Below are 25,792 nucleotides of genomic sequence, written 5' to 3' on the forward strand. Positions count from 1 at the left end.
TGCGAGCCTCGCCCACTCTGATTCTGGGGCGGGCAAGGTGATAAAATTCTGGCAAATGTGTCAGAACTTTTGAGGGGTGCTGAATTGCAATTTTTTTTTGCAGTGGGTGGGTATGTCTGTTCCATGGCAATCCAAAAGGCCTGGACCCAAAAAACTTCCTCAGCACTTGAAGTACTCAACTTTTCTTTTAGCTGTTTGTTATATCTTTTAGCTAAATCTTTTACTGTATTCCTTTTTTAAAAAAAATCAAATGATCAGCAGTTTCCAACTGAGCTCTAACAAACTCAAAATGTATAAAATCCTCAACGGTATCCAGTGAGCAACGCCCAACTGCCGTGGCAAAGAAGGCATTAGCTGCTGTGCAGTTGGTGGTGTTGTGTGGGTTGGAGGAGTCGGGAGGGCTTTAGGACCTGGAGCTCGCAGGCGCCTCCGCTGCTCAGTCGCTGCAGCTGCTCTTTGGACAGCTCGTCACTCTCCAGCCGGCATTCAGACGGGAGCTAAGGAGAGATGACAGTCTCCTGTCACTTTAGTTCAACCCGGCCACCGCAAACCACTCCTGGCCAGCGGCGAAACTGAGTCAGACAGCAGATGAATATTGGCTCCTCAGGAAGTAAGTGACACTTTCAGTGGAAATGACTATTCTGCCTATTATTTGTTGCCGTTAACAATGACACATTTAAAATAGTTTTAAGATGCAACTTTGTAAATAAATCCTTTGATATGTCGGTAGTAACGTGCAAAAAAAAGGAATGTTGCAGCCGGGCATCAATTCTGATCTTCACACACATTACAAACTGGAGAAGTAATCATAAATGAATAATAATTGTCCACTTATTTTATCTTTGCGAGGGACGGAGGAATCTAGATTAAAAGCTGGAAGGTGTGTAGAAATTAGTGCTCCAGCTTTTGAAAATAGGAGGTCTGAGGAAATGAATGGGGGTTTGTAACGAAGTAACTTTAAACGGCAGTGTCTTCTTCTTCAGTGGAACTAGTTGGGAATGGTTAGTGGGTAAAGGGCATTTCTGCACCAAGTAATTCCTCAGGTAGGGAATTCGTTCAGGGGGCCAACATTGGAACCCAGCCGTTTAATCCCCTTCCAGGTTGTGTTAAGAATCACTTGTTTGGGAACAGTCCGCAGAGAATTGACAGCGCAAAGGGAAGCTTCAAGTAACAAATAGCAACATCTATTAGGAAGAACAGACTTAAAATTAAAGCTCAGGCTTCAGTTGATTTTGTTGAAAAGTTGATTTAAATTGTTTAGAATTCTTCATTAGGCTGTTGCTGTTTTTTTTGATACAGGGTCGAGTAGCACAATGAATTCTCAGAGCTAGAGGGACCTCAGTGCAAGGTGGTGAAATGGAGAACATCACCAGTGTGATCGAGTTATTGAACAACTCCGTGAACCAAACGGAAGCTATGAAAATAATGCCTCAGAACCCTCTCGAATATCAGGTAGTCACCATCCTCTTGGTCCTGTTGATCTGTGGGGTGGGCATAGCCGGGAATGTCATGGTGGTTCTGGTGGTGCTGAAGACCAAGCACATGAGGACTCCCACCAACTGCTACCTGGTGAGCCTGGCCATCGCCGACCTGATTGTCCTGTTGGCGGCGGGTCTGCCCAACATCACAGAGAGCGTGGTGGCCTCCTGGGTCTATGGGTACGTGGGCTGCCTTTTCATCACCTACCTGCAGTACCTGGGCATCAACGCGTCCTCCTGCTCCATCACCGCCTTCACCATAGAGCGATATATCGCCATCTGCCACCCCATCAAAGCCCAGTTCATCTGCACGGTGTCCAGAGCCAAGAAGATCATCGCCTTTGTCTGGGCTTTCACCTCGGTGTACTGCGTGATGTGGTTCTTCTTACTGGACATCAAGCAGATCCAACACGCCAATGGCATCCAGGTGGTGTGTGACTATAGAGTGTCCAGGAACCATTACTTGCCCATTTATTTTCTGGACTTCACTATATTCTATGTGATCCCCTTATTCGTGGCCACGGTCCTTTATGGACTCATTGCTCGGATACTCTTCCTGAACCCGATCCCCAGCACACCCCAGGATACAGCCAATAACTCCATCCACAAGGGACGCGCCAGCGTCTCCAAGATGTCCTGTCGCCGCAACAAGGGAGCGCAATCCTCAAGGAAGCAGGTAACCGGCCAAAAACATACACGTGAATTGCCATCGCCGGTCAGTGGACTCACTCTTTCATTGATGGATGCCATGCATCCTACTCCATGTATTTGTAGGCATATTAATGCCCAGGGATCTTAGAAAGGTGTAGCTAATCAAACAGGGAGGTTGCCGGTAGCTGGACACTTAATAAACTTTTCCAGCATCGGTAAACAAGTTCTGGAGATCAAGGCAGAAGCAAAATACTGCGGATGCTGGAAATCTGAAATAAAAATTGAAAATGCTTCAAATACCGTTCTAGTCCTCGACTTAACTCTGCTCCTCTCTGCATAGACCTACTGAATGTTTCCAGTTCTAATCCTCGATTTAACTCTGCTCCTCTCTGCACAGACCTACTGAATGTTTCCAGTTCTAGTCCTCGACTTAACTCTGTTCCTCTCTGCACAGACCCACTGAGTGTTTCCAGTTCTAGTCTTCGACTTAACTCTGTTCCTCTCTGCACAGACCTACTGAGTGTTTCCAGTTCTAGTCCTCGACTTAACTCTGTTCCTCTCTGCATAAACCTACTGGACATTTCCAGTTCTAATCTTCGACTTAACTCTGCTCCTCTCTACACAGACCTACTGAGTATTTCCAGTTCTAATCCTAGACTTAACTGTGCTCCTCTCTACACAGACCTACTGAGTATTTCCGGTTCTAATCCTAGACTTAACTCTGCTCCTCTCTGCACAGACCTACTGAGTATTTCCAGGTCTAATGCTCGACTTAACTCTGCTCCTCTCTGCACAGACTTACTGCGTATTTCCAGTTCTAATCGTAGACTTAACTCTGCTCCTCTCTGCACAGATCTGCTGAGTATTTCCAGTTCTAGTCCTCGACTTAACTCTGCTCCTCTCTGCACAGACTTACTGAGTATTTCCAGCATCTCCCATTTTGCAGAAATGTATTTTCTTGCAGGAAACAATCTTGTTGCATGAAATAATAACAGAAAATGCTGGAAATACAGTTCTAGTCCTCGACTTAACACTGCTCCTCTCTGCACAGACCTCCTGAGTATTTCCAGCATTTTCTGTTATTATTTCATGCAACAAGACAGGATTGTTTCTTGCAATAAAATACATTACTGCTAAAATTGAAAGCTCAACCTTATCACCATCATTTGATTTTTTTGGCCCACTCTTATACAATTCTTTTTCGACCAACCATTCATTTTTGCAATATTGTTGCATACTTCCCAATACAAAGATCACAAAGACACACTCATCTTCGGAACTCTTGAAGTAAACAAATAGCTTTTATTTCTACACAATGCAAGTTTATGTTTTGCCATTTAAAATGCTGGGAAACAGAATTCCTGAAGGTTACAGTAGGTGGTGATATGAAGCTTGTGGAAATATTGGATTGAAGTAATGTGCTCTCCTTGCCACTCCATACGACCTTACTCACTACCAATTTCCCATTTCTATGAAACAAAGCATTTTGTAGTAACAAAAAGCATATATTATGTTGCTGTATCAAGTAACAGTATTTCTGAATCAAATAATAGAAAGCAGAAAGTTGTCAAGAGAAAATCAGCAGATGAGACACATTTAGGGTCATATTGAAAGATTTATACTGTACACAGATTACTTCAACATTACTTGGCATATTTACTATGCACCCAATTTGGTTTCATTGCTATAAAAGCCAGACATTTGTCAATGCAGTTTCACCTACAGTAATTCATTTGGGCTTTGTTTTATTTATGTATTTAGTGCCATTTGAAAATCAAATGTACCCTAAGAAATGCCAAGTACCCTTGATTGCCAATAGCATTTGTAGGTAGCTCAGGGAGATCAGGAAGATTTCACATTTGACCTGAGATCTGTGCTAAGTTATTCTTTTTCAGGCAGTAAGACAAGCTTACATTCGGCCTTAGCACCCACTGGTGAGTGAGCATAGAATTTGTTCTGTCCCTGCTCCTGCTCAGTTCAGTGATCATTGTTGGAAGTCACATATAAGCATCAGATAAGAGTGTGATGTCTTCTGCAAGCAAGTGGCTCACAGCCATTCCTTATCAACGTGAACAATGATTATTTGGTCAAGATATTAAATGTCAGTCACTGCCTATGGAATGGTGGCCCAGAAAGAAGAGCAAGGAACAGGAAAAGATTTTTCCATTATTTTTGTTTCAGTATTTCAAGTTTTCCTCACCCATGATTAACTGGATTTTGATTTGAAACTTGCATTTAAATCTGTCACATCCTTTGAATGGTGAGGTCTATTTTCTTATGTGTAAGCCGCATTGGTTTTTGTATATCTCCCGCCACACACCTAAAATCATAGAACAGTGCAGAAAGAGGCCATTTGTCCCAACGAGGCTGCACTGACCTCAGTCTCACCCAAGACCTATTCCTGCAACTCCACATATTTACCCTGCCAATCCCCAGACACTAAGGGGCAATTTGGCATGGCCAATCCACCTACCCCACACATCTTTGGACTGTGGGAGAAAACTGGAGCACCTGGAGGAAACCCACACAGACATGAGGAGAATGTGCAAACTCCACACAGACAATGAAACACAGAGGCCAGAATTGAACCTGGGACCCTAGCACTGTGAGGCAGCAGTGCTAACCACTGTGCCACCATGCCACCCTCCCTGAAATGAAAACAAAACTTCCACTTTTTTAATCCATTAGTTTTGTAAGTATGCACAAGCGTTTAGAGATTTGGTTTTGTAAGACTGCACTAGCTTTTGGAGATTTGGTTTTCTAAGTATGCACTAGCTTTTAGAGATTTGTGCATTTGAACATTGAAATCCCTTTGCTCCTCCACAACTCTTAGCTTCTTGGCATTAAGAATATATTCCAATATTTCTTCCAAAGATCCAAAATGGATTATTGCACTGAATTTCATTGACGACAAATTTGCTCAGTCACTCAAGTCTGTCCATATCATTTTCCAAACTTCTCTCATTTTCATAACTTATTGTTTTCTTACTTTAATGTCAAACACAAACTTAGATATACAACTCTCTCCATCCGAGGCATTGAAATATTTGGTAAAAAACTGAGAGCCCAGTACAAATCCATGAGGAACACTACTTTGTCACATCTCAACAATCAAATAAAGTTGCCTTTCTTTCCAGTTTTGTCTCCTACCTTATAATCAATTACCAAATTTTATCTTGGCAAATGGAAGTTAATATATACAATATTCATTTGAATTGATGTATTATTATTGCCATATATTGAGATACAGTAAAAAGTACTGTTTCTTGCTAGCTGTTACAAACAAAACATAATGCTCATAGAGTACACAGGGAAGAAAGAGAGTGTTACAGTTACTGATAGGCTGAGGAGAAAGATCAGCTTAATGTGTGATAGGACGATTCAAAAGTCTGATGGCAGCAAGGAAGAAGCTGTTCTTGAGTCAGTTGGTACATGTTTTCAGACTTCTGTATCTTTTTCCCAATGGAAGGAGGTGGAAGAGAGTATGTCAGGGTTGTGTGGGGTCTTTGATTATGCTGGCTAATTTCCTGAGGCAGCAGCAAGTGTAGATGGGGTCAATAGATGGGAGGCTGGTTTGTGCAATGGGCTGGGCTGTAATAATATCATTCAATGTAATAATATATACGCAGACACCCATTCACCAAGTTCATGGTTTCCTCAAACAATTCAACGCAATCTGCCCTCCACAAATCCATGCAGAGGTTAAGAGAGGTTACTCCAGAGTTTAGGACAGGGGCCCCCTGAAGCAATCTAAGGCTCTTTATCATCGCACATGGGGTCCCAAATTTTTCCAGTTGACTTGAATTATCATGCGAAAAGCCTAAAAAAGGTATAACATAAAGTAAGAGCCACACTTTTAACGTGGGTATAACAGGCTAATTCTTCTGCTACACTTTATGATTTCAAATAATTATGTTGACAACAGACTTCAATGGGCTTAGTTCATGTGGCGTGGCCGCAACATAATTATAGATAATGCCTCTCATTTGAGGAACAGGTTTTATGGTTGTGCCCATTACTGTTTCTGATGTAGCTGGAATGATCACCTATTCTGCATGTGACATTAGAATCTCTTTTATTATTAGGAGAATCAATTGCCGAAAGAATTTTAAGTTTGACTTTGTTTTGAAGATGAATTTACTGACAAAATTATGATTTCAAACATCAGTTACGACAAGATCTGTACAGCTTTTTCCAGTTGAACCTTCCGAATTTTTATATTCAAAATGAAAAAAAATGCTGTTTTTTCATTAATTAATATGCAAATTGATGGATAAAAGCTGAACCTGCATGGATCGAAAATACAATTTTTAAAAAAAGATGCACACAATGTCAAAAAGAAGTCATAATTCTTAATTAGATCTATTTTAGTTTTGATTTTTTTCTGATGATACAACATTCACTATATGAGTTTTATTTATGATATAGGCAAATCCACCAGTCATTTGCTTTAAATATGCCAAATCCTCAATTTGTGGCTCCCAATAATTTTTATTTCAGGCAAATGTTTTAGATAGGATCTTCAGGTTAAAAAAGTATTGCTGGTCCATGGCTTAGAACGTTAATAACTGAAGTCATGGTGACTAAGTATGGGGCAATTAAAATTGGGGCTATTTAAGGAGCTTAGATAATTTGGAGGGAGGGTTGTTGAGATGAAGACATTACTGAAGTACTGAGTGGCAAGGCCATGGAGGGATATAAAAATGGACAAGAATTTCAAGATTTGGGCATCCTTTGGCTGAGAGCCAAGGCAGATCAGCGAGCACAGGAGTGCTGGGTGAGTGGGATGTGATGCGATTAAGGTCGTGGCTGCCAGAGCTTTGAATGACCTCATGTTTATGAAGGATGGGGTGTGAGACGCCAGCCAGGACTGTAATGGATAGTCAAGTCTCAGGGTACCAAGATTATAGATAAAAAGTTTCAGAAACAGATGAGCTGAAATGGACAATGCCAGGCCATGTTACGGGGGTGAGAATAAGTGATCAAATGTGATGGATTGGGTAGGAGGTCAGAAAATCATCTTGTGGTTGAATATAACACCAAGGTTATGAACAGTCTGGCTCTGCCTCAAACAATGGTAAGGAAGTGAGATGGATTCCAGTGAATGACAGTGTGTTCTAAAGAAGCTATGTACAACAGACTATTCATCACCTAACAACATCAAATCCATAACAATAACAAGAGGTAGTAATGGCAAGACTTGTGAAACCAACAAAATCTGCACTTCAGTAACTACCTTTCCAATTACCTATCATCATTTATGTGGAGGTAAGATTTGTATGAGATCTTACTTCATTATATAATTTCTACCAGCATCTTGTATGATTTGAATCAGTGTCACAGGGAGGAATTTAATGTTTGTGATGGGGTCTTGCCTGCTGGCTGGAGAACCAACAGGGGCACCATGTGTTCCTCATTGTGGAATACCCAGCAGCATTATGTGGCCAGTTTTAGGCCTTCACCAGAATTATGCACCCTGGGACACTGGAAACAGTGGCTGCTACCAGTAATGCACCTTTCAGAGGCTCAGGATTAGTGAGGGGCCTGAGGCCAAAGATCATGAGGATGGGCTGGTGTTCCTGGGGCCGAGACCATGAGAAGAAGTTTAGAGAGAAAGGCTAGGACTAGTTTTAAGTGGGCTCCTACCTTGCTGGTGCTAGGTATCTTGATCAGGCAATGAGAAAATTGTCAGCAAAATGTTAGAATCTGTCATCAAGGAGGAAATAGCGAGGCATCTTGAGGGGAATTGCTTGATAGAGCAGACGCAGCACGGTTTCGTTAAGGGGAAGTCGTGTCTGACAAATTTATTGGAGTTCTATGAGGATGTGTCTAGGGCGGTGGATAGAGGAGAGCCGGTGGTTGTGGTCTTTCTTGATTTTCAGAAGGTGTTTGACAAGATACCTCACAAGAGGTATTGCAGAAGGTCAGGGGACATGGAGTTGGGGGTAGTGTGTTAGCGTGGATAGAGGATTGGTTGTCAAATTGGAGGCAGAGAGTGGGGGTTAATGGGTGCTATTCGGATTGACGGTTGGTGACTAGTGGAGTGCCCCAGGGGTCGGTGCTGGGGCCTCAGCTATTTACCATTTATATAGATGATCTGGAGGAGGGAACTGAGTGTAGGGTGTCGAAATTTGCTGATGACACCAAGATTGGTGGAATGGCAAATTGCGCGGAGGGTGTGGAGAGTCTGCAGAAGGATCTAGATAGGCTGGGCAAATGGGCCAGGAACTGGCAAATGGAATTTAATGTTGGCAAGTGCGAGGTGGTCCACTTTGATAGGAATAATGGTAGGAAGGACTATTACTTACGTGGCGAAAAACTGCAGCAGGCGATGGTGCAGAGGGACCTCGGGGTCCTTGTGCATGAGTTGCAAAAACCCAGCCTGCAGGTGCAGCAGGTGGTCAGGAAGGCGAATGGGATGCTGGCCTTCATAGCGAGGGGAATTGAATATAAAAGTAGGGAGGTCTTCCTGCAGCTGTATAGGGCATTGGTGAGGCCGCAGCTGGAGTACTGTGTGCAGTTTTGGTCGCCGCACTTACGCAAGGATATTTTGGCCTTGGAGGGAGTGCAGAGAAGGTTTACTAGGCTGATACCGGAGTTGAGGGGGTTGAGCTATGAGGAGAGGCTGAATAAACTAGGCTTGTACTCGTTAGAGTTTAGAAGAATGAGGGGAGATCTCATTGAGACGTATAAGATGATGAATGGGGTGGATAGGATAGAGGTGGAGAGACTCTTCCCGCTCAGAAAGGACAGTAGGACTAGGGGGAACAGCCTCAAGATAAAGGGGGGGTCGATTTAGAACGGAGTTGAGGAGGAACTTCTTCACTCAAAGGGTGGTGAATCTCTGGAATTCTCTGCCCGTTGAGGTGGTGGAGGCTACCTCGCTAAATATTTTTAAGACGCGGGTTGATAGGTTTTTGATAAGAGAGGGGATTAAGGGTTATGGGGAGAGGGCGGGAATGTGGAACTGAGCCACGACAGATCAGTCATGATCTTATTGAATGGCGGGGCAGGCTCGAAGGGCTAGATGGCCTACTCCTGCTCCTATTTCTTATGTTCTTATGTTCTTATGTAAAGGTGGGTGAGGCCTTTAAATGGGCATTAATTAGTCACTTGAAGGTCTCAACGAGCTATCCATGAGCCTTCCCAGCCTCAGACTCAATCAGATGGAAGTGAGAAAGTGATGGGACCCTCAGCCTGCAGCCTATCACTTGATCAAATGTGCCTTCTATATGCTAACCACCTCTGGTTGAGGTGGTCTCCTGTGTGGCATCAATTGTTAACCTGTTGTGTATGTAGTGTCTGCCTCTTTAAGACAGTATGGTAGAAGGAGCCACCTGATTTGGGAGACCAATGGAAAGTGAGAGTCTCAAGCAGAATTATCAAGAAGCCATGTAGCAAGGACTGGAGTGCTCCAGAGCAGTCCAGAGCTGCAAACCTCTTGAACCTAAGTTTCATTATTCAATAATATTTTTTGTGCCGAGCAAAGTTTGAAATCTTTTGTCAATGCCGTAACAGCTACAACATGACAATCTCACAGAAAGATTAAAATCATTATGTTTGAAATATTGCATATGTTTATTCCTGTATTGATAATGGTGCAGTTTCCAGAGATAAGACCAAAATTTGGGATCGCTCCATTGTTTGTAATTTGCATTGTCATTTCGGAGGGTTATTCTCTAGAAACCAAGGTTCCACTCTAATAAATATAGAAATGAAAATACATATCTGATAAATATACTTATAAACTTATCCTGACTAATGTTAAAGCTTAAGGAAATGTCACATAAAACTCCATACACAATTAAGAATCTTAAGGAAATGTCAAATGAAGTATAACCTTATATTGCCTGCTACTGTATTTAGAAAATGAATGTGCTAAGATGCAAACATATGTGTATCTAATTAAATTGCTTGCCTCTAATAGTATCCATTAAACATATTGTGAATGTAGTATTTTGTAGTGCAATATTTGTTATTTTTCCCCCCAATTTGCTTCCTAATTAGTTGTGTCCTACTTTCCACACATGATATAGCATAATATTTTTTATCCCTGCCCTCACTAAACTGCATCTAAATTACATTACATTAAAAAAATCTATCCAGTGAAATTACACCACGGATATAATTTCCTTGGGCTAAGCCTCCCTGATAGTTTACCACTTCAAATCATTTTTTAGAAGGGCTAGAGGGATTGTTGGATGAACAGAAGAAAGAAAAATAAAAAGCTTGGTAAATTAAGTCGAAGACCAAAGGGAGCTGCAATGGGATATTGTTAAGTTGGTAGAATTGGCAAAAAAAACTATTGTTGATGGAATGCCAATAAATGTCAGGTGGTCCTCTTATGTTTAAAAAATGAATTATGCTTTGAGAAGTAGAAAATTGGATGGAGTGGAACAGCAGAGGAAATGGTTCAGGCTCACAAGACCTTGAAAGCAGCGACTCATGAGCAGCAGATGAAAAAAAGTGATTGAAAATTGGGTTTTTATGGCAATGAGTATAGAACATAGAAGTAAAAATGTCACAGTGGGTCTATGTAAAACCTTAGAGCACAATTGGATTCTTTAGGCAATTCTAGGCTCCAAACTGTAGGAAAGATGTTGAGGCAATGCGGTGCCTAGGGTCACAAAGAAGAAGCATGATATGAGCAAATACAAAAAAATGTCTTTAAGAATAGGTTTCTTTTTCTTCGAACAGAGGGGATTGTTCATTTCATTTTTATATTCATCAGCATCTGTGGGAAATAATCATTCCTTAAAATCTGTGGAGTCCAACTTTATCATAAGTAAAAAATAATAATCTCAACAATCTCAATACTTTAAAGGATGGAATAGTGAAGATACCTCTATCAGTGATTTGCCATGGTTTGTTATAAATACACCAAAGGAGAATAATATTAGCTATTTAATTAAGCCTTTTATGTAATGCACTGTAATATTATACAATAATATCGATAGTATGATTTAATTCAATTTAGTGCTTGTGTTTAATTTTGGCAAAGAGGAAATATTCCAATGAAATTTTTTTCAGATTGTTCCGAACAGATGCTCAAGTCAATTATACAGTAAAAATGTAATCACAAAACAAGCTTTTATACAACTTGATAAATATTAATGTAAGGTCAATTTGATATGATAATGCCAGAGATATTGTTAAGTGTTTGATAATGATTATGTGCTTGAAACAGCCTTTACAAAATTTTGCTTTGTAAGCACTCGATATCCAGATGTATCATTTATAAATCAGATGTAATATGAAAATTGTACATTAATAGATTTTCTTTCCTTTAGGGCTGAATTAAATTACAAAGTTCACACCAATCTAAATATCTCAGTTAGATAATTCTTGCAGATCATTTAAATCATTAGTAAGGCAATAGTTTGCAGTGACAAGACACAAGTGGGGTGCACCTTCAATGGAAGCTGCCTTCTGACTTCGACAGCCTCCTCACTGTGGGCTTCCTTCCCTCCCACTCCCTATAGCCTATCCCCCAATTACCCACTCATCCTCCCCACTACCCCTTAGGGTATCCCCTCCCCAGACCTCTGTCATTTACCTCATATCAGCTCCCTGCACTTAGTCCCAGGTAGAGTACCACATTGTCTCTTCTGGTCACCTCAGCACAAATTACTGACAACAATATTGATAATATAGTTTATTTCAATTTAGTGCTTGTGTTTAATTTTGGCAAAGAGGAAATATTCCAATGAAATTAGGATCAGCACTTTGATGGGCTGGAGAACTGTCAGTAATCGTACTAACCGATAGCTCTCCAAGATAAGACTTACTTCCAAGTTGGGCGCAAGTCTGCTGCCAATCAATGCTCATTCGAACTCCCACCATCCAAAAAATTCAGGCTTATACGTTTGTCCACTCCAGAGTTATGAGCCAAAATTCTAGACTGACATACACAGTGCAATACACAGGCAGTGTCGCGCTGATGGTCCTGCTAACTTTTAGATGAAATGTTAAACAGAGGAACCTATTTCCCCAAATAAAACCCCCTACTCTCCCGGGGACCATATTCCTCTATTCCCATCTTATTTGTGTATTTGTCAGGACACCCCTTGAAAGTCATTACCATATCTGCTTCCACTATCTCCCCTGGTAATGAGTTCCAGGCACCCATCATCTTCTATGTAAAAAATCTGCCTCGTACATTTCCTTTAAACCTTGCCCCTCACACCTTAAACTTGTGCCCTCTAGTAATTGACTTTTCTACCCTGGGAAAAAGCTTCTATTGACTCTGTCTATGCCTCTCATTATCTTGTAGACTTCTATCAGGTCGCCCGTCAACCTTCATCGTTCCAGTGAGAACAAGCTAAGTTTCTCCTCATGGCTAATGCCCTCCATAGCAGGCAACATCCTGGTAAATCTTTTTTGTACCCTCTACAAAGCCTCCACATCCTTCTGGTAGTGTGGTGACCAGAAATGAACCCTATATTCCAAGTGTGGCCTAACTAAGGTTCTACGAAGCTACAATATGACTTGCCAATTTTTAAACTCAATGCCCCGGCCGATGAATGCAAGCGTGCATATGCCTTCTTGGCTACTTTCTCCATCTGTACAAAAGGAAATTCATAGAATCCCTACAGTACAGAAGGATACCATTCGGTCCATCAAGCCTACACCGACAACAATCCCACCCTATCCTTGAAATCCCACACATTTACCCTCCTAATCCCCCCTGAAACAGGGTCAATTTAGCATGGCCAATCAACCTAACCCGCACATCTTTAGACTGTGGAATGAAACCAGAGTACCCGGAGGAAGCCCATGCAGACATGGGAGGAATGTGCAAACTCCATACAGACAGTGACCTAAGCCGAGAATCAAACCTGGGTCCTGAACTCAGGTCCTTGGCACTGTGAGGCAGCAATGCTCACTGCTGTGCCACCGTGCTATCAACAGTGGCACAGTTGTTAGCTTTCTATCTTGCTATTTATGGTCCAATATTGTCATTCCTGGTATTGATGTTTCAGATATGCCTATCTGTTTTTATCCAGTCATTAATTTTATAGTTTTGGGATTTGGAAACATTTGGTTTTCTCTTTCTAACCAATTTTCTGCTTCATTTAACTTACAGCAAATATAACTGATTCAATGTTGAACATTGATGCTTTTCTCTTTTATTTCCAGCCATTAATGTTTCCTCTTTTTCCCTATAGGATTTTACAGCTAGGAAACATATTTTCTTTGTGCCAGTATAGACGACAAATGTTTCTGACTTGTACATGATCCCTGGTAATTCCTAGTTATCCTTTTCCCTGGTATGCTACACACATATTCCCAAATGACTTATAGATATTTAGGGTATGGTTTTGCCTGTCACCCTCAGTGCCAGATTTGCTGACTATAACTGTTATTGCCTGAGTCAAAAGATTATGGATTGAATACCCACACTGCACATTAGCAAGTGTACACTGTAGAAGCATTGCATTATTGGAGGTACTATCTTTCATATTAAACATTAAACCAAAGCTCCTTTTGTCTGTTCAGTTGGGCATAGACATTATCATAATGCAATTTTTGTAGAACAGGGAGTTCCCTCCAGTGTATTCACCAAAATTCTTCCAACAGCTAACACAACAAAAACAGTATGATGTAAGTGAATTATTGCGGATGCTGGAATCTGAAACAAAAGCAGGAAATGCTGGAAAATCTCAGCAGGTCTGACAGCATCTGTGGAGAGAGAGCAGTGTTAATGTTTAAAGTCTGCATGAAGATTCTGACTCTTCATCCAGACTTGAAACATTATCTCCCTTCTCTCTCCACAGATGCCGTCAGACCTGCTGAGATTTTTCTATCATTTTCTGTTTATGTTGCAACAGAAACAGTAACTGGTCACTCATCTCATTACCACCTGTGGAGTCATCTGTGCACAAATTGATTGTCGCGTTTGCCTACAAAATAAGAGTGAGTGAAACACTTTGAAGCTCCCTGAAAATTAGAAAGTTGCTAAACAAATTAAAATTCTTTCATTTTTTTCTCTTGTTTTGCATGCACATTAAGAATGCAAACGATTAGAAGGAACAAGCATTGTCTAGGGTGTATGTATAATAACTTCAGGAGTCAACTGTGAAGGATCTGTGCTTTATTGCACAAAATGAAAATAAACAATAACCACAAGCCTGTGGTGAACACAATAGGTCCCAACTGGGACTATAAGGATAACGAGCCCACTCAGGGTCTTGCTTTATATAGGACTTGGTGTACAAGCTCTACCTGGTTGGTTAACTATCGATCTCCAGGGAGCTCATATTCAATGAGCCCAACTGGGAGGTTAATTAGTGATTCCCCATGTAGATCATGGGGGTTATCACATTATGTAAGGCCCAACTATGCTTTCTTTTTTTTGTGGCAGGGAGAAAAAGTGCTATCCATTAAGAAAAAGTTTATTTTCTACAGAAAGCTGTATCTTTCCGGCTGATGATTTACCAGATAATCCTCAAAGACGTCGGTTTTCCCATTTAAGAATGAATACAAATCCATTTGATAATCTTTTCCATTTGCTATGCATTGCTCTTCAGGTCACTAAGATGTTGGCAGTAGTGGTCATCCTTTTCGCCCTGCTCTGGATGCCCTACAGAACCTTGGTAGTCGTCAACTCTTTCATGAACACACCCTATTTGAACACCTGGTTCCTATTGTTCTGCAGGATGAGCATTTACCTGAACAGCGCCATCAACCCGGTCATTTACAACCTAATGTCTCAGAAATTTCGTGCTGCCTTCAAAAAACTTTGCAAATGCAAGCAGGCACGGGCAGAGAAGCCTTCTACATATAATGTGCCCGTTTACTACAGCGTAATGAAAGATATGTCACATGAAAGTCCTGACCATGATGTAACAGAGCAAGAAGATATCAATGGCTACCCGGTTTCTAACAAGAAGTTAAATTTTGATAATACCTGTTGTGATACTAACACATTTAGCGTTGCCTGAAGCAGTAATGATCATCTTATAAAACTTGTAAGAGGAAGTTAAATACCTATCTGTCAAGCATTTAGTTTAAAAATGGTCCATTATTCCCTCATTGCTTATGCCCTATGAAACACTCTCAAAAAAATATTAATTCCTTGACAGTTCAAAAATAAAATATTTGAGGGCTTTACAGGGACATTTATGTTTTTCAATTTCAGGCATCGCTTACGTTTTAAGTTATAATAAATAAAAACTTTGATTTTATGTCAAGAAATTAAAGCTGTCATCTTGAAAGCAATTAACTGGATGAGTACAAAAGATAATTTGTGGCAAAATTGTAAACTGATTTAATACTTGAGTTCACACTCCAGTAACAGGACATTTCCAACACTTTTTACTCCAGCACCCCCCCAACACATTTTGTTAGTCGTCAAATCTACATGTATTTTATCTCAGCCATTCTGCTATTAACCGAGTATGTTGATTTACCACATCATTGGATTCGGAACAAGAAAATGTCCAGAAATCTCCCTGAAAACTCTGCCATTTGAAAAACTTGTTAAGGAGAGCATCAGCTGCTCTAACCGGGACAAATATAACGCCACAATAGCTCTATATCTTCCCTGAGTGGTAACAGAAATGTTCGAATTGGGTAATTTCAGGGTAGGCCACCTGGAACATTTACTATGTTTTTCAGATCCTTATTTATGGTAGCTTTACGACAATCATGGAGAAAATAAAGTGCCATTCCTTTGTGTTTCGAAATGATGATAGTATTTTTCAATAGTTACCTTTTTTTGCTGAACACAAGGCAAGAAAGTTACATTATTTAAGTTAAAAATGAAAGTGTACGCAGCAGTGCAAAAGTTGGTTTAACATTTGTCGTTTTCTATGGTACCCCTGACTTCTAAATCCAATCCTGGTAATTCACAAAATGACTTTCCGTTGTGGGTTTTTAAAAAGAGTTATGCTGATGTGTGTGATTTGCTAACGTTTATATAGAAACGTCCTCAAGCCAGTGTTGCAGCTCTGTGTATTTATTAGAAATAGGACTTTGAGAGAACATCACAATGCACTTTCTGTGGATGTTAATATTAAGTAAACATACTATAGGTTAATTTATTGAACTCGTCATACATTATTGTCATTCCTTTGTCAGCACTGTGCATAGTATGCAGCCGCGTTTAAGATGCAAGTGAATCACATGGCATACAGCAAAATAGCCCTACAGCTTTTAAGTAGTTTTGTGAATTTGGTTGAGGCTAAAATGCCAGTTAACAAGCTTCTTAGTCATGTCTGCAATTATTTAAGCTCTCAATGTAAGCCAGAAATTAAGTGTATTTTGGGAGTATTAGATATGTTTCTTTGTAAAGTATACTGATTTAAAGCATATTTCAATAGAAAATATTTCCACTGGAACAGGTTTGTGATCCTTTATTTATATATGGTACAAATCAAATTATTCCATAAGTTGTTGTATATGTATTGAATTGTAAAGTTATAAGGCTGTATGTAATGTTCAATGAATGTTCTTGTACTTAAATATTTGTCTATTAAAGTGATAAATACAATGTCCCTATCTTTGATGGAGATCAAAAAATCTGGCATTATAGAATGTTGTCATTTCTTAAGATCCAATGTCACCACACTCCTCATTTTCTCACCTATTAACTTTCAATTGAGAATCCTTTTTAATTGTTATTATCATTTTAGTTTGCTCTGCCATTTAAATAGACATGGCTGATCCTCAATGCGATCTTCCCACACTATACTCTATCCCCTGATGTCATTGGTATCTAGAAATCTATCGATCTTTGCTTTGAATGTACCGAATGTTCCGGCCATTTCTGCCGACAGGATCTTCTGTTCCTACTGGTGGCAAACCCTGGCGGTGGTGGGGAGAGGGGTGGGGAGGGGTTGTTGGGGGTGTGGTTGGGGGAGGGGTAGGGGGAGGGGGTGGGGGGATTTGTTGGGGGGATTGTATGCAAAAGAACACCTGTTGAAGTGGCAGCACCAGAAGATCCCACTTTTGGCCAATGGTGGGCCCTCTCCGCTGCCACAAAACGTGTTCCCAATGACTCAGTCTTCATAGCCCTCTGGGGTAGAGACTTCCAAAGATTCACCATCCTTTGACTGAAGAAATTCCTCCGCATCTCAGTCCAAAATTGTCTACTTTGCCATTTGTCAGGGGTGGCGCGGTGACACAGTGGTTAGCACTGCTGCCTCACAGTGCCACTGACCAAGGTTCAATTCTGGCTTTGGGTCACTGTCTGTGTGGAGTTTGCACATTCTCCCTGTGTCTGCATGGGTTTCCTCCAGCTGTTCCGGTTTCCTCCCACAGTCCAAAGATGTGCAGGTTAGGTTGATTGTCCATGCTAAATTGACCTTAGTGTCAGGGGATTATCAGGATAAATATGTGGGGTTATGGGAATAGGACTGGGGTGGGATTGTGGTTGGTGAAACTCGATGGGTTGAATTGGCCTCCTTCTGCACTGTAGGGATTCCAGGATTCAATGATTCTTATTCCGAGATTGTGCCTCCTGGTTATAGGCCACCACCGCCCACCCAACAGCCCACAAAGGAAATATCCTTCCTACATCCCTGTCGATCTGTAATAAAATCAGCTAACTCTTGTAAACTCTGGAGCATATTTCGCAAGAATGCACTATATTCATATATAATCTGAAAGACACATTACAAAAAAATTCAAATTGTTATAACAGTAAAGTGCAATGCAATTCACATTTTTTTCTAGAAGTCAAGATGCTTCTGAGGTGCTTCGGTTCAGTAATTTTTCAATACTTTCGTTACAGAGAGTATAATTCTTTTCAAACTATATACATCAGTTATGTTGCACTCTGTTGTGGTTCAATATAAGTACATAAGTAGTTGTCTTAATCCCAGATGACCAAAGGTGCCATTTGCCTTTCTTTGAGGGGAATAGCTGACTGGTGGTGATTTAACTTGAGGATCATCACACCTCAGGTGAGGAACAAGGTTGAGAAGGCAAACCTTCATGAATAATCTCAGCCGGGATGGGAATTGAACCTATGCTCTTGGTATCACTCATGAATCACAAGCCAGGCATCCAACCAATTTAGCTAAACCAGCTCCCCTAACACACGATTAGGATTAAGCACACAGTATGAGGGGTTTTATCAGATTTCCAGCCCCTCAGTGTGCTTAGGCTGAAAGGCCTTAGACTGCATCCTTTCCCCATTGCAGTGTTGAGGGCAGCTTCCCCAAGCTTTGCAAAGCCACATTCCACAAGGAGGTGTACGACTATCTCCTCCTTCCCACGGATGCTTTGAAGACAGTGTGCAATGGTGCAGTGTCTTTGAATGTGTTTGCAGGATCTGGCGGGGATTGCCCTTCTCAAACAGCCAAGCTGGGTGTTGATGCTTGTTTGCAAGTTGGACAATATAGGCCCAGTCTCCTCAATCTTCCCTCATAGGAAATTCCTGCCCTCTCAAGCATTAGTCTGGTGAACTTCTGTTGCACACTCTTTAATGTCAGTATATTCTTCCTTAGGTAAGGAGACCAAAACTGTGCACAATACTTCAGATATAATCTCACCAAGGCTCTATACAATTACTCCTGCACTCAAATCCCCTTGTAATAAAGACTAACATGTCATTTGCCTTCCTAATTTAAATTATAATACAAACTTGGTACTTTTCAGGAAAATTAACAAAGCAAGATAAGACTTTTAGTTTGTGAAGTTAGAAGATGTTTGCAGATCTATTGACAGGATTAGATAAACAACTGGAATTTTGTCAGTATGACAGGGCCTCCCAACAACGAGTCTAAAATTTGGGAGAAACCCTACCTCAGAATTTCAGCTCAGTTATTGGCTGTCTGCTTTCTAACCCTTTAAAGGATGGGTGACACCTTCAAGCAATGCTGGCCAATCAGAGAACCAGCAGCTCCGCAGTACCACTGGAATGAGGATATCATGGGAGCAGGAGATAAGTGGGGCTGGAGGACCCGAGGTCAACCTGCATGGGCCTGTTAAAGGGTGGTGCTGTTGGTGAGGGCAGGGAATGGGTTACTGTGGGGCTGGCCATTGCCACCATGAAGCTCCTCCATAGGTCAGTGAATGTCCGAATAGGAGGACCCCCCACCTTCAAAAGCCCACTGGAAGGCTGCCAGGGTTTACGGGCAGTCTCTCCATGTAGCATACGCTGGTAAAATGCCAGCAGTGACAGGAAAGGCCCTTGAATTGTCATTTAATGAATTAGCCTATTGTTTACCTTCCCCACAGCTGATGAAATGCTGAAAAGGCAGAGGGATGATAACACAGGACCCCCCAGCCAGTCCTTAGAGGGCTGGTGCAACCTAACTCAGAAGAGGTGAAATTGGCCTGACAATGGTGAGTAAATGAAATTATCATTAATTGATGGCCATTTAACCCTGTGCCTGATTTTCTCTCATGGACTTCTGAGGATATTTTGTGCTTCTCTCCAGAACAATTACAATCCTAATAAAATGGCAATGAAACTCTTTGGGAGTTTACTTGCAATATGATCCCTTCCAAGTCAAATGATAGCTAGTGGGAGGGTAACTCCAGATTAAGGATGATCTCTCCTTCGATTGCAATGGCATCCAAATACTAACACTGAGCACTTGGAGATTCACTGACGTTCATAAGAATGGTGGGTCTTACTGGTGATGTCCAGGCTGAATACCAATGTTCTTTTGTTTTGTAGGTCAGCAGTCTATATCAAGCAGCAGCAGAGATAATGTTAGGAGTTTAGGAACATAGCGAGTCACCTCCCAAACACCCACCCACCTTCATCATCCTACCCTCTCCCCCACCACCCACTCCCCACTGTCTCTCACCATCCTTCTACTCCCTAAGTATGCATCAACTCAGGACATTGTCCATCAGTCCCATGTGGATTAGCTACAAGGAAAAAAATCAAATTCTTTAGTTTGTATTCTTCAATAAAATATTCACTGCAAAACTGATGTTATATCTTTTCTATCATTTCCCCTTTATTAAGAATCTATCCTGAATGATTAATGGTTGGCATTAGTGTGTTAACCATCTAGCAGGATTTAATTAATTTTTAAACTTTTGCAAAATGTTAAGACACCAGGGCCAGGATTTTCTGACTGTTCCTATCAGCGCCATTAACAGCAATCCCCTGCCACAGGTCCCCTGGCGACAGAGGGTATGAACAATGGAAACCTTATTGACAGCGTGCCAGCCAATGGTGGGCTGCCTCTTCCACTGCAAAGCATACCACAGGGGTGGCGGGGTTGGGTGGGGTGGGGGGTGCGGGGTGGTGGCGGGGGGCAGGGTGGTCGGGGGAGATTCCCACCTCAGAAAAATACCGCTATAGGCACCTCCAGACTCTCCAAAGCCTGTCCATTATCTATAAGGCACAGGTCAGGAACGTGATGGAATACCCTCCACTTGCATGAACGAATGTGTTCAGCTCCAACAACACTCAAGAGCATCGACATCATTCAAGACAAGGTGCTTTTTTGATTGACACCTCATCCACCATGTTCAACATTCGCTCCGTCCACCACTGAGGCACAGTGACAACAGTGTTTAACATCTTGGACACAGGTGAGGTCCCAGAGGACTGGAGGATAGCGAATGTGGTCCCGTTGTTTAAGAAGGGTAGCAAGGATAACGCAGGTAATTATAGGCAGGTGAGCTTGATGTCCGTGGTGGGGAAGTTGTTGGAGAGAATTCTTAGAGATAGGATGTATGCACATTTAGAACAGAATAATCTCATTAGTGATAGACAACATGGTTTTGTAAGAGGGAGGTCATGCCTCACAAATTTGGTGGAGATTTTTGAGGAGGTGACAAAGACGGTTGACAAGGGAAGGGCCGTGGATGTCGTCTATATGGATTTCAGTAAGGCGTTTGACAAAGTCCCTCATGGCAGGATGGTGCAAAAGGTTAAATCTCATGGGATAAAAGGTGAGGTGGTTAGATGGGTGGAGAACTGGCTTGGCCACAGAAGACAGAGGGTGGCAGTTGAAGGGTCTTTTTCCGGCTGGAAGTCTGTGACCAGTGGTGTTCCGCAGGGCTCTGTACTGGGACCTCTGCTATTTGTGATATATATAAATGATTTGGAACAAGGTGTAACTGGTGTGATCAGCAAGTTTGCGGACAACACAAAGATTGCAGATATCAGAGGGACGTTTTTTACACAGAGGGTGGTGGGGGCCTGGAATGCACTGCCAAGCAGGCTGGTGGAGGCGGACATGCTAGGATTGTTTAAGACTTATCTGGATAGCCACATGAACAGACTGGGAATGGAGGGATATAAACGAATGGTCTAGTTGGACCAATGAGCAGCGCAGGTTTGGAGGGCTGAAGGGCCTGTTTCCTGTGCTGTATTGTTCTTTGTTCTATCTATAAGATGCTCTACCACAACTCACCAAGGCTCCTCAGACAGAACCTTCCAGCATGGTATCAGCCTCCCATGTGAACGTTCCCCTCCAAGTCACACAGCAGCTTGATTTGGAACTATATCATCATTCCCTCACTGTCACTGGGTCAAAATCTTGGAATGCCCTCCCTATGAGAATCATGGGTGTAGCTCACCACATGGACTGCAGCAGTTAAAGGAGCTGGCTCACTGCCACCTTCTCAAGGGTGTTTGCGATGAGCAATAAATATTAGCTTAGCTAATGACGCCCACGGCCAGAGAAAGAATTAATAGAAGGCCTGATGTTAGGTCACATTTGAAAGAATAATGAACATTTCAGTTTCATGTCAGTGGTTTTTGTTACAGATGTGCGGAGACCATACACTTTGATCCCTGAAGCTTTAAAGCAGATTTTGTTACAGCCGTGACAAGCTGGATATTTCATTGCGAAGCTGATCCAATGTGAGAGTATCATAAGATAATTGGATCTTGGTGGAGCAGCAGAGGAATTTAAAAGAGTCAGTCTTTACTAACCAGAGAATTAGTAGAATAAAAACTGATATAAATAATTTGGAGAGATTACTATTGCTCACTGTTCTCCTTATTGTACTTCTTAAATCAGAACTGGGAAGTGTTCAGTTGTTTCCACTGAAGACCAAGCAAAATCGTTTCAAATGATGGAGAAACAAGAAGTAATGAAAACTGTTTCCAGGTGAAAATTTGTTTAAAATGTATGAACAAGTACCTCAGCTTCACAGAAGTGTTACAACACAGAAGGGGACCATTGTATCTGCACTGGCTCTCCAAATGACGAGAATCATAGAACCCTACAGTGCAGAAAGAGGCCCTTTGGCCCATCGAGTCTGTGCCGACCACAATCCCACCCACAACACCAGGCCCTACCCCCATATCCCTACCTATTATATCCACTAATTCCTTTAACCTACGCATCCCGGGACACTAAGGGGTAATTTCTTAGCATCTCCAATCAACCTAACCCACACATCGTTGGACTGTGGGAGGAAACCGGAGCACCCGGAAGAAACCCATGCAGACACAAGGAGAATGTCCAAACTCCACACAGACCGAGCTGGGAATCGAACCCAGGACCCTGGAGCTGTGAAGAAGCAGTGCTAATCACTGTGCTACTGTGCCGCCATAAGGCCATAAGAGGTGTATAATAATAAGATTATTAATCTTAGTAAGATTATTAAGATCTTACCAAAAAATGTGGGATTTTCCAGCCACGCTTGCCCCAAGACCAGGAAATCCAGCCTGAGGTCAATGGACCTTTGCATTCTCTCTGATGAGTGCGAAAGTGTCAGGGCCTGACTGAAAACTGATGTGTTTCTGTCCAGAGAAACAGGCAGGCTTTCTCTCCAGGTCTCATGCCACTTTGTGAAAAATAAACAGGTTGGCGTATTTCGCGCCATCATAGTTGAGGGGCAGGATCTAAACACATCAGAAAAGCCTGGTTGCACTGAAATTGGGGCGCCATGTTTAAAAGTCACCCAATCAGACTAAGGAATAACATCGCCACCCCCCATCCCCTCACCACTGTCTCAGGGACCCACCCACCAATGCCGGCATCTCTACCTTCTCACATCAATGTCAGCATCTCTCCCCCACTCCAATCAACACGGGCATCTCTACCTGCACCCCCCATCAACACTGCCATCACTACCTCGCCCCATCAATGATGATATCTCTCTCCCACCCCACCCCACCCATCACACCTGTCATCTTGACCCATCCCCCCATCAATGCAGGTTCTTTCCTCCTCCCTCCCCCTCTCTAATGCCACATCTCCTTCCCCATGCCACCCATCAATGCTGGCATCTGTACACCCTCATCAAAGCCAGCATTTCTCTCTCTCCCCCCATCAACCAACACAGATATCTCTTCCCCTGCCTCCATCAATGCCCACATTTCTCCCCCCCATAATCAATGCCCACATCTCTCCCCACCCCCCCATTTAATGCCCACACCACACCATCCCACATCAACACTGGCACCTCTTGCCCCCAACAGTAATTGCTGGCACCTCCCTCTCACTGCCTGCAACAGTAATCGCCAGTATTTCTCCTCTGCTCCTTTGAATGCTCTCTCCTTCCCACTACACTTACATGCTCCCATGCCCCCACAAGGCTCAAGATTGGGTCCAGCCCTGACACCACCCTTGGCACAGGTTGACACTGCCAGGTTGTCACTGCCAAGTGGGGGCAGTGTTGGGGGCATTGCCAGGTGACTACCTGGCCATGTCCCTCTCCCATGGGATCAACGGTCACCTTTGCACCCTTGGGGGGAATCCCCAGGAGAGGATCATGACTGTATGATTGTAAACCTCTGATGTAATGTCACGTTGGTGAGGTGTGAAAATATGGCAAGGGGAGATCATGTGATGGGTGTGGTTAATCATGTTCAAATTTATTAAGACCTATTAAAATCAGGCTCACTGATTATGTCACTGGTGAGGAGCAGCGAAAAGTGGAAATTGTTCTCTCGCCGGTCAGATTCACAATTTCCAGGTGTCACCAGATCTTGCACTCCCGCTGCCAATCCTGTGGATGCTGAGTGTGGGCTCAAGATCGCCCTAATTGGGCTATTCTTCTACCTTTTCTCCGTATCCTTGCACATTGTTTCTAAGTGTAGTATCGACATGCTGCGCGTGGTTGAAGTCATTAGGTTGCATTTCAGCTTCATTTGAAGCAATTTTTAAAAGCAGCATCTCGGTCTTTTGGCTAAGATGCAAATGAGATCAAGTCTTGGAGGAGGAGCTACACCTACTCCAATCAGCTTGGATCATGTAGACCAAGCTCAAGACAGGAGGTGAGAGCCCTGTCTTATCAGCTTGGATCGGGAATCTCCCAACTTGTTGAGACCCTGAATTGGGCTCGATTTGATTGAATTGGAATAATAACAAAAGAAAACAGAATATAAACAGTAGCAAAAATAAATATTTAACAGATGTTACAGATGCAAGTATATGTGTAAGTAGAATACTCTGATGTGTTCACAGCACTCATATTTCTGTCTAGCTACCCAGTCCTCATAGTTTATTTTATTAATTCTGTTTCCTTTTAAATCTCTAATAGAAAAGACCAGACTATGTGAATGAGTGTGATGCTCATTCTGTTCATTAGATGTTTGTTGTAATTACATGTTTTGTTGCTACACCATTGTCAACAATGACATCAAACAATGGGCTGGATGTTCCTGGGAAAATCTAGAGATGTGGAATGAATTTCAAGATAAGCCAACAAAGGACACTTAACTCATGCTGAACACTGCTCTGAGCATTACTTCCCCACTTCTCTCCTGTGCCTGGTGGCACATGGGGCAAATGAAGCACGTACTCGAACAGAATTCTCTGGCCACGCTAGTCTAAAACCGGAAATACCCGCCCGACCGTCAATGGCATTTCACATTATCCGCAACTGACCTGCTAAAATTCAAATGGTGGGCAGGATGGGATAATTCTGGCCCTTATCTCTGATTCGATGGCTAGGTTTTATCTGGAACAAATTGCCACAAGCATGGCCAACAAAGAGATTCTCCTACAGGGTGAGTGAGAGTGAATGCTGATGTGGAGCAGGGGTGGGTGGGGTTTGGTTGTCGCTGAGGGGAATGTGAGAGTCTTGATCCTGGTTGCGATTTGAAATGAGCTGGACTCATATTTTCCTCCATAAGCCACTGTGAAATCAATTTGCATCCCGCTAATGGGGTATCAATGAAGGCCTGACTAGAATTGTCCCTCCTCCACGTGATTGTCAGTGTCACAAACAGGAAATCATAGCAGTCCGGACTATATCTAATTCAATATGGTATATAAATGTTGGCACTTTCCTTAAGAAAACCTGGGACAGCTTACAGCATTGAGGAGAAGATGGAAACTTCCAGTGACTGAGCCTTGAAACAGCATGCACAGTACTGGGTGGAGGGAGCATCAACCATATGGATCTTCCCCGCACAAGGGCATCTAGGAGGTGGTTGTTTTCGGTGCGGCAACTTCTCCTAGTGACTGGAATTTCACTGACACAGCGGCACAGTGGTTAGCACTCCTACCTCACAGCGCCAGGGGCCTGGGTTCAATTCCTGGCCTTGGGTACTGTCTGCGTGGAGTCTGCATGTTCTCCCCGTGCCTGCATGGATTTCCTCTCGAAGCTCCGGTTTCCTCTCACAGTCCGAAAGAGGTGCATTGCCATGCTAACTTTTCCCTCAGTGTACCCGAACAGGTGCCAGAGTGTGGCGACTACAGGATTTTCACAATAACGTCATTGCATTATTAATGTAAGTTGAGTTGTGACATTAATAAATAAACTTAAACCTAAAGAAGGCTGTG

The 25,792-nt window shown here is 42.4% G+C and overlaps 1 protein-coding gene across 1 annotated transcript; it reads left to right on the plus strand.

The window, feature by feature from the left end:
- Nucleotides 1-544: 544 nt before the first annotated feature.
- LOC145353657 (thyrotropin-releasing hormone receptor-like) lies at nt 545-16,269 on the plus strand. Its single transcript, XM_080204423.1, has 3 exons — nt 545-610; nt 1,300-2,154; nt 14,660-16,269. The coding sequence occupies exons 2-3, from the start codon at nt 1,357-1,359 to the stop codon at nt 15,071-15,073; spliced, it is 1,212 nt and encodes a 403-aa protein (XP_080060549.1). The 5' UTR covers nt 545-610; nt 1,300-1,356; the 3' UTR covers nt 15,074-16,269.
- The last annotated feature ends 9,523 nt before the right edge of the window (nt 16,270-25,792 follow it).

This window comes from Carcharhinus amblyrhynchos, chromosome 16, assembly GCF_965287045.1.
Source record: "Carcharhinus amblyrhynchos chromosome 16, sCarAmb.v2.hapA, whole genome shotgun sequence".
Lineage (NCBI taxonomy): Eukaryota > Metazoa > Chordata > Chondrichthyes > Carcharhiniformes > Carcharhinidae > Carcharhinus > Carcharhinus amblyrhynchos.